The sequence below is a fragment of the Hemiscyllium ocellatum genome, chromosome 1 (assembly GCF_020745735.1).
Source record: "Hemiscyllium ocellatum isolate sHemOce1 chromosome 1, sHemOce1.pat.X.cur, whole genome shotgun sequence".
NCBI lineage: Eukaryota > Metazoa > Chordata > Chondrichthyes > Orectolobiformes > Hemiscylliidae > Hemiscyllium > Hemiscyllium ocellatum.
The window spans coordinates 44,895,464-44,910,363 of NC_083401.1; the positions used below are offsets into that span (position 1 = coordinate 44,895,464).

The 14,900-nt window shown below is 40.3% G+C and overlaps 1 protein-coding gene across 1 annotated transcript in view; it reads right to left on the minus strand.

The window, feature by feature from the left end:
* Positions 1–3,268: 3,268 nt before the first annotated feature.
* The window catches only part of LOC132818269 (coiled-coil domain-containing protein 68-like), a 77,738-nt gene continuing 66,106 nt past the window's right edge, over positions 3,269–14,900 (minus strand). Inside the window, exons 8-11 of the mRNA XM_060829096.1 lie at positions 10,932–11,037; positions 9,750–9,833; positions 4,886–4,962; positions 3,269–3,859 (exon numbers count right to left, since the gene is read on the minus strand). Of these exons, the coding sequence (XP_060685079.1) occupies positions 3,793–3,859; positions 4,886–4,962; positions 9,750–9,833; positions 10,932–11,037 (334 nt within the window). The 3' untranslated portion in view covers positions 3,269–3,792. The remainder of the gene's footprint in view (positions 3,860–4,885; positions 4,963–9,749; positions 9,834–10,931; positions 11,038–14,900) is intronic.

Genomic DNA, 14,900 nt, shown 5'->3' on the forward strand with positions numbered 1-14,900 from the left:
AGGGCAAGGATGACAATCTGTACAGGGATATAGACAGGTTGTACAAGTGGGCAAAAATTTGGCAGATGGAATGTAAGTGGAAAAACATGAGGTTATACACGTTGATAGGAAGAATAAAGGAGCTAAATATTATTCAGGCAGAGACTGCAGAGAGCTACAGCAGAGGGAGATTTGGAATCTTTGCGCATAAAAAATCTAGCATACAAGTGAAGCATATAAAAGGGAAGACAATGGAATGTTGGTCTTTATTTCAAAGATAACAAGGAATAAAAATGGACAACTCTTGCTAAAATTATATAGGATACTGTTTAGACAATACCAAGAATACAGTGAACGGTTTTGGTCAGTTGTTATGGAAAGATATACTGGCATTGAATACAGTCCAAAGAATGATCACTAGGTTGAGGGAGAAGTTGAATAGGTTGAAGCAGTACTCATTAAAGTCTAGAAGTGACCTCAAAATGGTCAAGATGCTTATGTGGCTTGACAGCGTTGATGAGGATAGGTTATTTCCCTTTATTGAGAGTCTAGAGCGTAATTTGAGTAAGGCGTATCCAATTTAAGACAAAGGTAAGGAACTTCTTCTCGAGGTAGTCAGTCACAGGTTGGGATGCCTGTCAGTGCCGATGAGTTGGATCGAAGAGTTTGTTTCCATTCTGTATGACTCGACTTGTCTGGGCATTAATATTTGTAGGACAAAAGATGCAAAAGTTATTAAATAGTGCCTGTTGGTTTGAAATATTTCAAACTTTCATTGCCAAATATTGAATGATCAGGAGAAGTAAGATTAGATTCAGCTATGCTACTTATTTTGACACTTGCAGGGAAACCAAAAAAAAATGCACTTACTATTCAGTCGTACTCATCAACTTATACATGAAATACAATCAGCATGAGTTAGCAACTGTCTCTTGACAATTAATGGTGTCACCATCACTAAATGCCCCACTATCAACATCCTGAGGATTACCATTGACCAGGAACTCATTGTACTCCCCAGATAAATACAATGTCTACAAATGTATGTCAGAGGCTAGGAATACTGCAGCGAGTTATTCACTCCTGATACTTCACTGTCTGTCCATCATCGGCAAGGCACAAGTCAGGTGTGCAATGGGATATTCCACACTTGCCTGCAGATCCAACACATTCAAGAAGCTTGACAGTATCCAAGACAAAGCAGCCCATCCACAAGCATCCACTCCCTCTATTCTCTTGACACCAGCAATGCAATGCTCCGTAAGCATCTCAATGCTGGGGGTTTGGCCCTGCTGCCTCATGTGTACTATCTACAAGATACATTGCATAAATTCATCAAAAAGATCCTCAGACAGCACCTTCAAAACCCACAACCACTTCCACCTAGAAGGATAAGGGCAGCAGATACATGGGAACATCAACCACCAGCAAGTGCTCCTCTAAGCCATTGACCATCCAGAATTGGAAATATATCACTGTTCCTTCAGTGTTGCTGTGCATTGTGGGTCTACCTATACCAAATGGACTGCAGCAGTTCAAGAAGGCAGCTCACCATCACCTTCTCAAGGGCAGCTCAGGTTGGGCAATAAATGTGGCCAGGCAGCAATGTCCACATCTCATGAGTAAACAAAAATAAGGAGCTGGTGCTGGATTTTCACTGTGTGGAGGGAGCAAATTCAAAAGAAGGAACTGCACTCTGACCTGCCATTCTCCTTTCATATCTGTCCTCATCATCTTCAAGGCAAATAATCTTCAGTGCAAGCTTGTCTATCAGCTGATCTTGTATGTGTTAGCTCTCTTGCATAATATCCAGTGTTACACTGAAAGATCATCAAACTAAAATAATTATATCAGGTCTTGATGAAATCACACCTGGTGATCATAGACTCATACAAAACAGAAACAGACCCTTCGGTCCAACCAGTCCCTGCCAACCATAATCCCAAACTAAACTAGTCCCCCTCCAAACATTTCATATTCATGAACTTATCCAAATGTCTTTTAAATATCGTAACTGTACCCACATCCACCACTTCTTCTGGAAGATCATTCCACACATGAACCACTGTCTGTACAAAAAAATTACTCCTCGTGTCTTTTTTAAATCTTGCTCCACTCAACTTAAAAATATGTCCCTGGTCTTAAAATCCCCTACCCTTGGGAAACGATTTACCTTATCTATGCCTAGTTTTGGTCTCTTTAATAAGGAAGAATAGAAGTTTTCAACCTGTAGAGACATATCTGCAAGCAGGTGGAACTCAGACCTTCTACCCCAAGGGAGGGGCACTACCACAGGAGTCCTCTCTTTCAGTGTTACACTACAAATCATCTTGTCCTAGGGGTTTGATGATTAGATTAGATTAGATTCCCTACAGTGTGAAAACAGGCCCTTCAGCCCAATTAATCCACACCGACCCTCCGAAGAGTAACCCACCCAGATCCATTTCCCTCTGACTAATGCACCTAACACTTTAGGCAATTTAGCATGGCCAATTCACCTGACCTGCACATCTTTAGACTGTGGGAGGAAATCGGAGTACCTGGAGGAAACCCATGCACATACAGGGAGAATGTGCAAACTCCACACAGACAGCCCAAGGCTGGAATCAAACCTAGTATCCTGGTGCTGTGAGGCAGCAGTGCTAACCACTGGGCCACCATGCTGCCCTATTTAGCTCAGTTGGCTGGACAGCTGGTTTGTAATGCAGATTGATGCTAACGGTGGCTCAGTGGTTAGCATTGCTGTCTCACAGCCCCAGGGTCCCCGTGTTGATTATACTATCGGACAGCTGTCTGTATGGAGTTCACACATTCTCCCTGTATCTTCATGGGTTTCCTCCTACAGTCCAAAGATGTGCAGGTTAGGTGGATTGGCTATGCTAAATTTCCAATAGTGTTGAGGAAAGTGCAAGCTAGGTGGATTAGCCATAGGAAATGCAGGGTCACAGAGATAGGGTGGAGTGGTGGATCTGGATAGGATGCTCTTCAGAGGGTCGTTACGGACTCAATGAGCTGATTGGCCTACCTTCACACTGCAGAGATTCTATAAAAAGTGTGGGTTCAATTCCAGCTGAAATTACCACAAATAACTATCTGACTCAAGTTCACCCCTTGCCTGAGGTTTAGTGATCCTCAGGTTAAACTTGCCACCAGTTATCTCCCTCTCTAATGAGAGACTAGTTTGGTTGGAAGATGGTGATTTTACCTTTACATATCTGTATTAACTCCACCATTTACCAGTATAATCATTCAGAATAAAAACAATTAAATAAAAGATTTATTTCAGACAAGCAAATTACCCTGTACATGTTTAATTCTGCCCATGCTACCTCAATTAAAAATTAAAATGGGCATGTAGCATTGTTTAAAACTATCTGCTGCTGGCTCGGCACAATAATGTGATCTGCAAAGCAGTAAATCATATGATAATGCGCTAAGAGACTTTAAATGACGCAGTACAGAAAAGACTTGTTTTCATAACAATGCTTGAATAAAAGTTGTATCATCATCAATCTTCTAAGCTGCACCTCATAGAACATTTTTATTTCATCGCCTCAACATTCCTCTTTTTTTCATTTACAGCATTTTATTTCTTAACATGAAATGTATCTGAAAGACCACAGACTCAGGCATGAAACCTTTTCTTCGTCGAGTCCAGTTTCAGACAAATTTGATTTTTGCTCTTCATCCTGTGATGCTTGTTTGGTCCCAGGGCAGCTGGAAGGCAGGTTCCGTATGCAGAGACATCAAGCTCTCTTCTGAACAGCCCTGCTGTGGTAAACACTCTGCTGTACAGAAGCAGCTGATCCATGTTCAGTCACTTTTCTTTTTCCACTTCATTAACATTTGGTATGGGGTTTTGTTTCGAGCAGATTCATGACTATGGAGTGTGGGGCAAAGAAAGGGCAAGGAGCAAAGTAGACAAACAGAAAAGACCAAAATGACCATCATTTTTCAATAACCAAGACTTATCTTGTGACATATTACATTTACTGATATGATTATCTGCATTTTTTAATCAGTAGAATAAGACACAGTGAGCCTTTCAATAAAAGCCCCTTTTCATTACCCTAATGACAATATGTGATTAATTCATGCCCTTGGTTACCTTTGCTTTAGTTAAACTTACTTGGGATTTTTCCTGATTTTTAAAAAATCTAATATGAATTATACATTCTTGTAATCCAGTTTGCATTCAACTTTTTTTGGTTTATTTTCTTGTGTTTGTGATGGGGCCAAAATTAATTTTCAATTCTTTGGGGAATATGCCTACTTTTTCTTATTCATTTGTGGGATCTGGATGTCACTGGCTTGCCTGCATTTATTGCCCGTCCCTAGTTGTCCCTTGAAAATGGGGTGGTGAGCTGCATTCTTGAATTGCTGCAGTCCACCTGCTGTGAGTAAACCCACAATGCCATTAAGGAGGGAATTCCATTTGACCCAGTGATGGGGAAGGAAAAGCAATACATTTCCAAGTCAGAATGGTGAGTGGCTTGGAGGAAATTGTAGGTGGTGGTGTTCCCTTTTATATGCTGCCCTTGTCCTTCTGGATGGAAGTGGTCATGGGTTTGGAAGATGCTGTCTGAGGATCCTTGGTGAATTTCTGCAGTACATCTCATAGATGATACTGCTGCGAGTGAGTGTTGGTGGTGGAGGGAGTGGATGCTTATGGATATGGTATCAATTAAGCGGGTTGTTTGATCTTGGATGGTGTCAAGCTTCTTGACCATTGTTGGAGCTGCACCCTTCCAGGCAATAACTTCTCCATCATTGTACAGTAGTAATTTATTTTTAGTAAGATAGGCACAATGCTAAGAAATAACAATTATTTTCACATATTGTGCTTTAATTATCCACTTTCCAAACTCTTTAATGTACATTATTATGAAAAAAACTCAAGACTTACCTGACAGAGGATACTGGTGAGGCATTCTTGTTTTGCTTTTCAGAGTAAACGTCTGTTTTATATTTCAGTTCTTTGTTCTGTTTAACAATAAAGTAAGTCATTTGCTTGTATTTCCATATTCTAGTACTAGATTAAAATTGTGGCAATGCTAATGAAGTTTTTAATTTTTAAAAGTTTCATCAGTATGAACATGTTGCATTCAGTTAAAGGAAGGTTGTGACTTCATTTTGCAGAGTACAAAGCCAAATAGAACATGCTGTGCAGCACTTAAAAATGTCATTCAACCCATCATGCCTACGCCAAACCTTTAGCTGTGAGAAAAGTTTAGCCAAGTTGAGCTTGCATTCTTGTCATTTGAAAAGGTGAGACTTCAAAATAACTTCAAAGAAGGTTTCAGGATTTTAAAGGGAAGCGACATTAGTGTTAAAAATTGTTCATGATGAAAGGTTGAAATGTTAAAAATTAGAAGCCATCAAATAAGAAGGTAACGTGAAACAAGTTTTAAGCCAAAATGTTATAGAAAGTGAAATAAATTACCAGGGCAGGGGCCTGCTGGGTCTTTCTATCTAATATACTACCTCTAATACCATGACCGCTTATCAAATACCCTAACATGTGGCATGTTAATAATGCCTTCTGAAAACCCATTGTTTCCTCTTTATCTGCCCGGCTTGTTACTTCCTCAAAGCATTCTTGTATGATACACGTTTGGCATGCTTGCCTTCATTGGGCAGAGCATTGAGAACAGAAGTGACAATGTCATGTTGCAGCTGTCCACAACACTGGTGAGGCCACAACTGGAGAACAGTGTATAATTCTGGTTGCCCTGCCATAGGAAGGATGTTATTAAACTTGAAAGGTGCAAAAAAAATGTAAAAGGATGTTACTGAGATCGGAAGGTTTGAGTTATAAGGAAAGGTTGGGGATGGGCTGGGATTTCTTTTCTCGGGAGCATAGGAGGCTAAGGGGTACCTTATAGAGGTTCATAGAATCACAAGAGGCATAGGAGAAAATGAGGACTGCAGATGCTGGAGAGTCAAGAGTCAAAAAGTGTGGTGCTGGAAATGTTCAGCAGGTCAGGCAGCATCCGAGGAGCAGGAAAATTGACATTTCAGGCATAAGTCCTTCATCAGGAACGTTGCACAGTTAGGCAAAGGGCATAGTTGAGGTGAATAGCAAAGGTTTTTCCCCATGATAGAGAAGTCCAAAACCAGACGGGCATTGACTTAAGGTGAGAGGGGAAAAATTTAAAAGGGACAACATTTTCACACTGAGGGTGGTATGTATATGGAACGAGATGCCAGGAAAGTGGCAGGGGCGGGTACAATTACAACACTTAAAAGACCTGAGGGTTACCTCAGATTATAACAGGATCTTGACCAGATGGGCCAATGGGCTGAGAAGTAGCAGATGGAGTTTAATTCAGATAAATGCAAGGTGCTGATTTTGGGAAAGCAAATCATAGCAGAACTTATACACTTAATGATAAGGTTCAAGGGAGTGTTGCTGAACAAAGAGACCTTGGAGTGCTCCTTGAAAGTGGAGTCGCAGGTAGATAGGATAGTGAAGAAGGCATTTGGGATGCCTTTGTTTATTGGTCAGAGTATTGAATACAGGAGTTGGGAGGTCATTTTGCGGCTGTACAGGACATTGGTTAGGCAACTGCTGGAATATTGCGTGCAATTCTGGTCTCCTTCCTATCGGAAAGATGTTGTGAAACTTGAAAGGGTTCAGAAAAGATTTACAAGAATGTTGCCAGAGTTGGAGGATTTGAGCTATATGGAGATGCTGAACAGACTGGGGCAGTTTTCCCTGGAGCATCGGAGGCTGAGGGGTGATATTATTGAAGTTTATAAAATTATGAGGGGCATGGATAGGGTAAATAGGCAAAGTCTTTTCCCTGGGGTCGGGGAGTCCAGAACTAGAGGGCATAAGTTTAGGGTGAGAGGGCAAAGATATAAAAGAGACCTAAGGGACAACGTTTTCACACAGAGGGTCGTACGTGTATGGAATTAGGCTGCCAGAGGAAGTGGTGGAGGCTGGTACAATTGCAACATTTAAGAGGCATTTGGATGGGTATATGAATAGGAAGGGTTTGGAGGGTTTGGGCTGGGTGCTGGCAGATGGGATTTGATTGTGTTGGGTAATCTGGTCGGCAGGGACGGGTCGGACTGAAGGGTCTGTTTACATGCTGTTCCTCTCTATGACTTTATGACCTTTGGACAGGTCCGTGAGAAGGAAAGGTTCAGAGGGCCTGTTTCCTTGCTGTATACCTCTATGACTCTATGACAGCTACCAGCATGGGCAGCAGAAGTTGGCACAAGAGGTTATTGACTTAAACAGCTGTGCTTTCATAATATCAAACAAGTTGAAAATGCTACCCATTTCACAGAATCACAGAATTATTATTTTGGTACAGAAGGAAGCCATTCAGCCCATCATACCTGCACCAGCAGGAGGGAGGTGGGGCTGAGGGAAGTAGCTGAGAGTGCAATAGGTGGGTAGAGCTTGGGCTCATGAAAAGTTTTAGGGTGCCACAGTGGTTAGCACTGTCGCCTCACAACGCCAGGGACCCAGGTTCAATTCCAGCCTTGGGTGACTGTCTGCATGGAGTTCACACATTCTCCCCGTGTCTGCGTGGATTTCCTCCTGGTGTTCTGGTTTCCTCCCACAGTCCAAAGATGTGCAATTCAGGTGAATCAGCCATGCTAAATTGCCCATAGTGTTAGGTGCATTAGTAGGGAGTAGGGGAATATGTCTGGGTGGGTTACTCTTTGGAGGGTCGTTGTGGACTTGTTGGGCTGAAGGGCCTGTTTCCGCACCGTAGGGAATCTAATCTAATCAGCTCTGTTATCAGTAAATGGCAGGAGAGTGGCACTAGATATGTTTGAAAGAGCAAGAGATTTGAATATGTTGTCAACTTGACAGTTCCTTTCATGGCTTTCTTGAATATGCCAATGAAATTGACAGTTCCAATGATATTTTTCATATTTTAAGATTCCTATCTACTTTAATAATGCTAAATGATGCCTGACATCTCTTAAATGACATTTAATGTTTTCCAAAGATGTCCTGAAGCTATATTCAAAAGTACAAGGTGGCACGGTTGCTCAGTGGTTAGCACTGCTGCCTCACAGTACTGGGGTCCCAGGTTCAAGTCCAGCCTTGGGTGACTGCCTGTGTGGAGTTTGCAAATTCTTCCTGTGTCTGCATGGGTTTCCTCTGGGTGCTCCGGTTTCCTCCCACAATCCAAAGATGTGCAGGTCAGGTGGATTGGTCATGCTAAATTGCCCATAGTCAGAGGGAAATGGGTCTGGGTGGGTTACTCTTCAGAGGGTTGGTGTGGACTTGTTGGGCCGAAGGGCCTGTTTCCACACTGTAAGGAATCTAAGGTACTCTATCCTGTTGAAGAACTAAAATAATTTTAAACCTTCTCCTATCAGGTCTAAAGTGCCCAAGTCATTCTTTGCAAATCCTACCAGCAAAAGTCAGAGCTGACTGAAGGTTAGAATTTTGTCTTTTGAATAGTCACTGGGTGAGAGATTAACAATAGCCGGTGAAGGCACAACACAGGACGACTTGCATGCCAGACAGCAGAAGCTGTCTCTAAAATAGACAAGACTAAACAATCCCATAGCCAATGGATGAGATCTAAGCTCTTCAATCCAGTCACACCCAGGTGTGGTGACAGATAATTCGACATCGGGCTGAAGGAGGAGGTTCCACAAATGTCACCATCTTCAATGATGGCTGACTAGCACATCATCCTCATTCAGACAGAAGTTCTGAGAGGATGATCCATCTTGGCTTCCTCCAGAAGTGTCTCGTCACAAGCCTCAGTCCGAATCCAGTTTGAATCAATCTATGCGATATCAAGTAATAGTTGAAAAGGCTATGTGCTTTAACAATGTTCTGGACATAGTATTGAAAACTGTTACTGCAAAACTAGCCAATACATCTAAAACAATGACATTGGCCCAACTATGTGTAAAATTGTCCAGGCATGCCCTGTCCACAAATCAGGACAAATTAAACCTGGAAAATTACTGCCACTGCAGGAATTCCTCAGGATGGTTTTTGAAATACAAGGGAGTCAAGGGTAATGGACTGCTGGCAGAAAGTTAAGTTATGGCCATATCCAGATTTATCTGATCTTAATAAATGGTGGAGCAGGCTCAAAAGGCAAAATGGCCTGCACCTGTTCCTAATTCATAAGTTTCTACTGCTCTAGACCCAACCATCTTTTGCTCATTCACAAATAACCTTCCATCCATCATAACACCAGAAGTGGGGATGTACTATGATGATTTCACAATGTTCAGTACAATTCATAAGTCCTCAGATACTTAAGTAGTCCATATTATATGCAGCAAGACCTGGGCAATATCCTGGGATGTAAGTGGGTAGGAATATTCATGCCTGGGGGTTAACATTGACCAGTAACTGTGAGACTAGATATTTGATTTGAGGTTTAGGCGTGGATGTTTAATGCACTCTACTGCTTATGTACTTAATGTAACCTCCATTGTTCTTTTATATATTTAATTATCCCTAGGGGTAAGGGTTTAGCTTTTTTTCTTTCTTTTCAAGATGGAAGATATACTTGCTGAACTCTGTTAAGCACCTTTTGAAATGTTTCACATTGTTGTTCCACAGTGTTAATTGCCATATTTTCTGTTCATTTGAGTCCTATCTCACACAATAATAAATTAACAGTGCTGGTTTTAATTAGGAACAAAAAGATTGTGAGATGAAAGTTAACTCAGTCAATTCATATTCTACTGTCCTAATAGGTGCATAATGCAATTAATGATCTTGCAATCAATATGTTAGCTTCATGTACTTATAATTTACAAATAAACACCTCTGCTTCAAGTATGCCAACTTGTTCCCTCAGAGAGAGTATAATTTGATCCTGTTTTGACAACTTCATTTTCAAATTTTCAATCTGTGAAGAGAATTTTAAAAAATTATTACATAAAATACAGCAGAAGATGTTTCAGATTTCTCCTTTGTGGGTGAGGAGGTCCCTTCAAGTTCACAGTTTTTACACACACATGAAATAAATACAACTAACACATTATATCTTGTGGGATAACTAAGAGCCACTTTTATCACAGTAACATTGGGAGATGAGTGTAAGCCACTCAATTCACCATTCAATTAGGACATTGTTGGTTTTAACCTCAACTGTATTCATCTCCTTATATACATATATGCATATATATTCCTTTTTAGTCTTGCCAAGTAAATATGTATGTGTGCATTTTTCTGATTATTCATTCATCCATCAATATCCAAAACATTATAAATGGAGATAAAGAATGCTAATATCGGGAGCCAAAACAGAAAAACGTTGCAAGAATGAGCATCAGTGTTGAGTTAATGTTTAGTTGTAGACTTCAGACTGAGATTAATGTAGTTTCCAAACTTGATATTTCAGAAATGAACTACAGTGTCTAGACTGCAGATAATTTAATCGGAATTTCTGGCATTGTCATCCAGTTGGATAAGTAGCTCACAAACTTCCTCCTGAGGAGTACAATCATGCTATTTCTGATTACTCTAGTACTTGAGGAGTCTTAGAATATCACTACCATCAGGAATAGGATTGTGCAAAAATAATGATCTGTTATGAACAATGATGAGACATTTTACCCTAGTTTATCATCTTTTCTTAGCCTCCTTCCTCCAAGTTGTTGCTAACTCGTTTTGGATTCTTGCACGATTGCCAGCAACTTTGTTTCCTTTCGTCTTGTTCCAATTTCTTCAGTACTATGCTTAGATACTGAGTGTTGTCGGACTGCATGGTCATCTCTCAACTCTCATCCAAACTGAGGCCAGAGAACTCAACATAGATTGTGGAATGAGCCTGGCACTTAACTCTGTATGACACAATACTCCATTAGCTGGCATATTTGGCCATTGAGGCACCCAGACAACTAGATAGCAGAAGTAGTTTGATTGTTATTGAAGTGCTGAATAGTTTCCTACATCGTGGAATAAATATTAATGTCTTATATAAATATCATGCTCTGCACCTCACCGTATTTATTACACTGTAGAGGTTTCGATGTTGTTGGGTGACAACACTGTCCAGATGAAATATCTTTTCTTGTAGCGTAGAAACTTCTAGCTGAAGGTCCTGAAACCTGTCAACAAATACTTCTTGGTTGATTTGGTTAATGACAACATTGTAAAAGCTTTCTCTCATTGCAAGCCCTATCACCACTAGAATTAACGAGAAAAATACGGGAAAGACAGTGTGACAGTGATAAATGATTTTTTAGCAAATAAGTAACATGTGTATGGATTCTGCACATGTTCCTTAACATCAATTACTCAATCGTCAGCAGGATGGGAAACCTATCCCTGGCCTTTCCACCCAGGACATTAGAGTCAGAATGTAAAGGTAGTGGTGTCCAACCCCAGAGCCACTCATCTGATTGAATGCTCCCTCACCACTAAATTCAACAAAGTGGGGAGAAGGAGGGTCACAAGATTCCATCCAGACATTTTAACAGGAAGTGAGAGAGAGCAAGAGTGGGACAGAACAGTCTGGGAGTTCTCAGAAGATTGAGGCACAAGGCCTTCAACAGTCACTGGGTGTCATGACTCAACAAATGAGGCAAGTGAACCAGTGGAAGATGGAAGTGACTTCAGATTCTTTGCTGAAAAGACTGCATATTTTGTTGAAAGAACACTGTAAAGTATGTATATATATATATATATGGTGGGTTTATTATACATATATGGATTTTTTTTCTGACTAAGTAATGATTAGGCAATATTGCTTTTAGTTTTATAGTTATAGGAACAGTCTTAGAACTTGAAATCTTGTTGTGCAATTTCTTTAAGTCATTCACTGCAAATACATAGAAGTTTTGTGTATTATTTATTGGGATTACTGCAAACACACGGATTATTTTCTGAATTAAAAACTGATATGTCCAGGGAGAGACCATAGAGACAATCTGTGTATAGGCCTGGAAGGCATGAGCACAGTCCTCAATGAATATTTTGCAACAATATTCACAATGGAAAAGGAGGATGCAGATATAGACATCAGGATGGAGGACCTCAGAATATTACAAGAAATTAACATGGAGAGGGAGAGAGAGAGAGAGAGAGAGAGAGAAGGTACCAGCAGATTCCGCAGCCTTAAAAGAGATAGTTCCACATAGCTAGATGAAAGGCATTCCAGGTTTCTAAAGGAAGCAAACAAGGAGTTAGCAGGATCCCTCATAGTAATGTTCAAGTCCTGCCTGGCTACAGGTGAGTGCCAGAGGACTAAAGAACTGCTAATGCTATCTATTTTTTTAAAAAACTGAGAAGCTGGCAAGTTACAAGCCACTCACTCTAACCTCACTGGTGGGCAGTTATTAGAAAAAACACTGAGGAACAGAATATATTTGACCTTGCAATGACACAGAAAAATCAGGGATAACCAGTACTTTTTTTATATATATAAAAGTTATGTTTGACAAATTTAACTTAACATTTTGTGGATTTAACTCGAAATTTAACAAGGCAAATTTTAACATGAGATCCATGGCAACGTGACATACAAGATCCAAAACTGGCTGAGTCAGGAAGTAGAAGGTGTTGATTGAGGGATGTATTTGTGACTAGAAGTCTGATTCCAATTGGGTTTCCTCAGATTCCTCAGAGCTCATTGTTAGGGCTCTTGCTGTTCGTAGTGTACATTAGTGACATGGACTGAAATGTTGGGGGTATGTTCAAGAATTTCACAAATAACATAAAAAGTGATATTGTGGCAAGTAGAAAGAATAGCCATAAACTGTAGGAGGATATTATTGGACTCCTGAGCTGGGCAAAACAGTGGCAATTGGAATTCAACCTGAGAAAGTGTGAGATAATGCACTCAGGGAGGATTAACAAGACAAGGGATGAATGGTAGGACCCTGGAAATTCCTGAGGATCAGAAGAAATATGGGGTGCATATGCGTACATACTTACAGATCCCTGAATAAAGATAAAGTGGTTAAGAATGCATTTGGGATACTTGCCTTTATTAGTTGAGGCATAGAATGTAAACACAAAGAGGTTAAGCTGTACCTGTATAAAGCACTAGATAGGCCACAACTAGTATGTGGTTCTTGTCACCATGTTATAGGAGGGTTGTGAGTGTACTACAGATAGCTCACAGGAAATTTATCAGGATGTTGCATAAGCTGTAAGGAAAGATTGCATTGGATGTTGGCTGACAATGATGTGTAAGATAATGAGGAATATTAATAGAATGGATAGGAAAGCATTTTTCCATTCAAAGAAGAGTCAGTAAGCAAGGGAAGATAAGAGCTGGAAGGCTAAGAGGACAGTTGAGAATTGCTTCACCCCCAAAGGGTGGTGGAAGTTTGGAATTCACTGCCTGGAAGGGTGGTTGAGTCAGAAACTCTCATAAGCATTTAACAGTATTTTTACATTGATTTGTTGTAACATAGCTTCCAGGGTTGTGGGCCATGAACTGGAACATGGGATGAATATAGGAATTCATTGTTAATTGGTGGATTTGATGAGCTGAAAGGCTTCCTTCTGTGCTGTGAACATCTATGCGCTGCATTGTAGTCCCATAAGATGGCATAGAATGAGAAGCAATTTTATTGAAAGGAATAAAATTCTTAATGAGCTTTACAGGTAGTTGCAAATGTGTTGCTGGTCAAAGCACAGCAGGCCAGGCAGCATCTCAGGAATAGAGAATTCGGCGTTTCGAGCATAAGCCCTTCATCAGGCTTATGCTCAAAACGTCGAATTCTCTATTCCTGAGATGCTGCCTGGCCTGCTGTGCTTTGACCAGCAACACATTTGCAGCTGTGATCTCCAGCATCTGCAGACCTCATTTTTTACAGGTAGTTGCTGACTGAACATCTTACTTGCTGGAGAGGCTAGTACCTTGGCTCATGGCTTCAGCATAAAGGGTTCAATTGTATTTAGGAGCTGAATAAGGAGATATTTCTTCAATAAAAGGTTTGAGTACCTTTAAAACTCTCTATCAGAGATGGCTGTAGGTCCTTATTTTCAAAATTGACATGAATAGATTTCTGGGTGCTTAATGTAATCAAGGGATATGGAGATCATGTAATCTTATTGAATGATGAAACAGATTGAATGAGCTGAATAGTGTACACCTGCTGCTATTTCTTATGCTCTTACGGGTAGATATCTTGGGGATGTGAACGAATACATTGCCTTCCTGATATCAAGATAAGAAACATGTTTTAGACCATCTGAAGAGGATTGGGAGAACAGTTAAATTGTTATGATTGTTTTATGTCATTTAAGGAAGGGATTTTGCAGAACATTTTAAAGGAGACCTATTAAAAAGGCTTCGTGACTGGCATTCATGCAATGTTTATATGTAAATATGCAAAGTATTAATAGCTGGCAATTGAGAAACATTAATTAGCGTGTGGTGTGATGGTGGTGGGGCGTAGTCATCAGTAACTTAATTGTATTAAAAATACATTTCTTTCATCCCAGAACAAAGAAAAAGAGCAACAGAAAAGATAAAGGAGACCCAAATTGTCATTTGCTAATGTTCTTTAAACTAGGAATTATGCCAAAGAAATAATGGCTGGCAAATGTTACACTCTATTTAAAGAAAAGCAGGGTGAGGAAAACACATTACAGCCCAGTTAGTCTCATCCCAACTGGAGGTAAAGCGCTAAGGGATATTTTATACTTCACAACTGTGGGTGACTGTTTTAGTCACCGTAAACAGATTTCAGAAATTTGGATTGCTATTATGCATGATTAACAGGACAGTATCTCCAGTCGCATGCGACATCTGAAAGCTGAATCTCCGGATTCCACATTTTGAGATGAAAACAGAAAGACATGGGCTGCAAAAGTACAATTTACAATCTTGCAGTATCTTTAGCCTAGTTAAACATATTCAGCATTAAATAATGAAAATTTAAACCTTGGATCAGTGGTGCTGGAAGAGCACAGCAGTTCAGGCAGCATCCAACGAGCAGCGAAATCGATGTTTCGG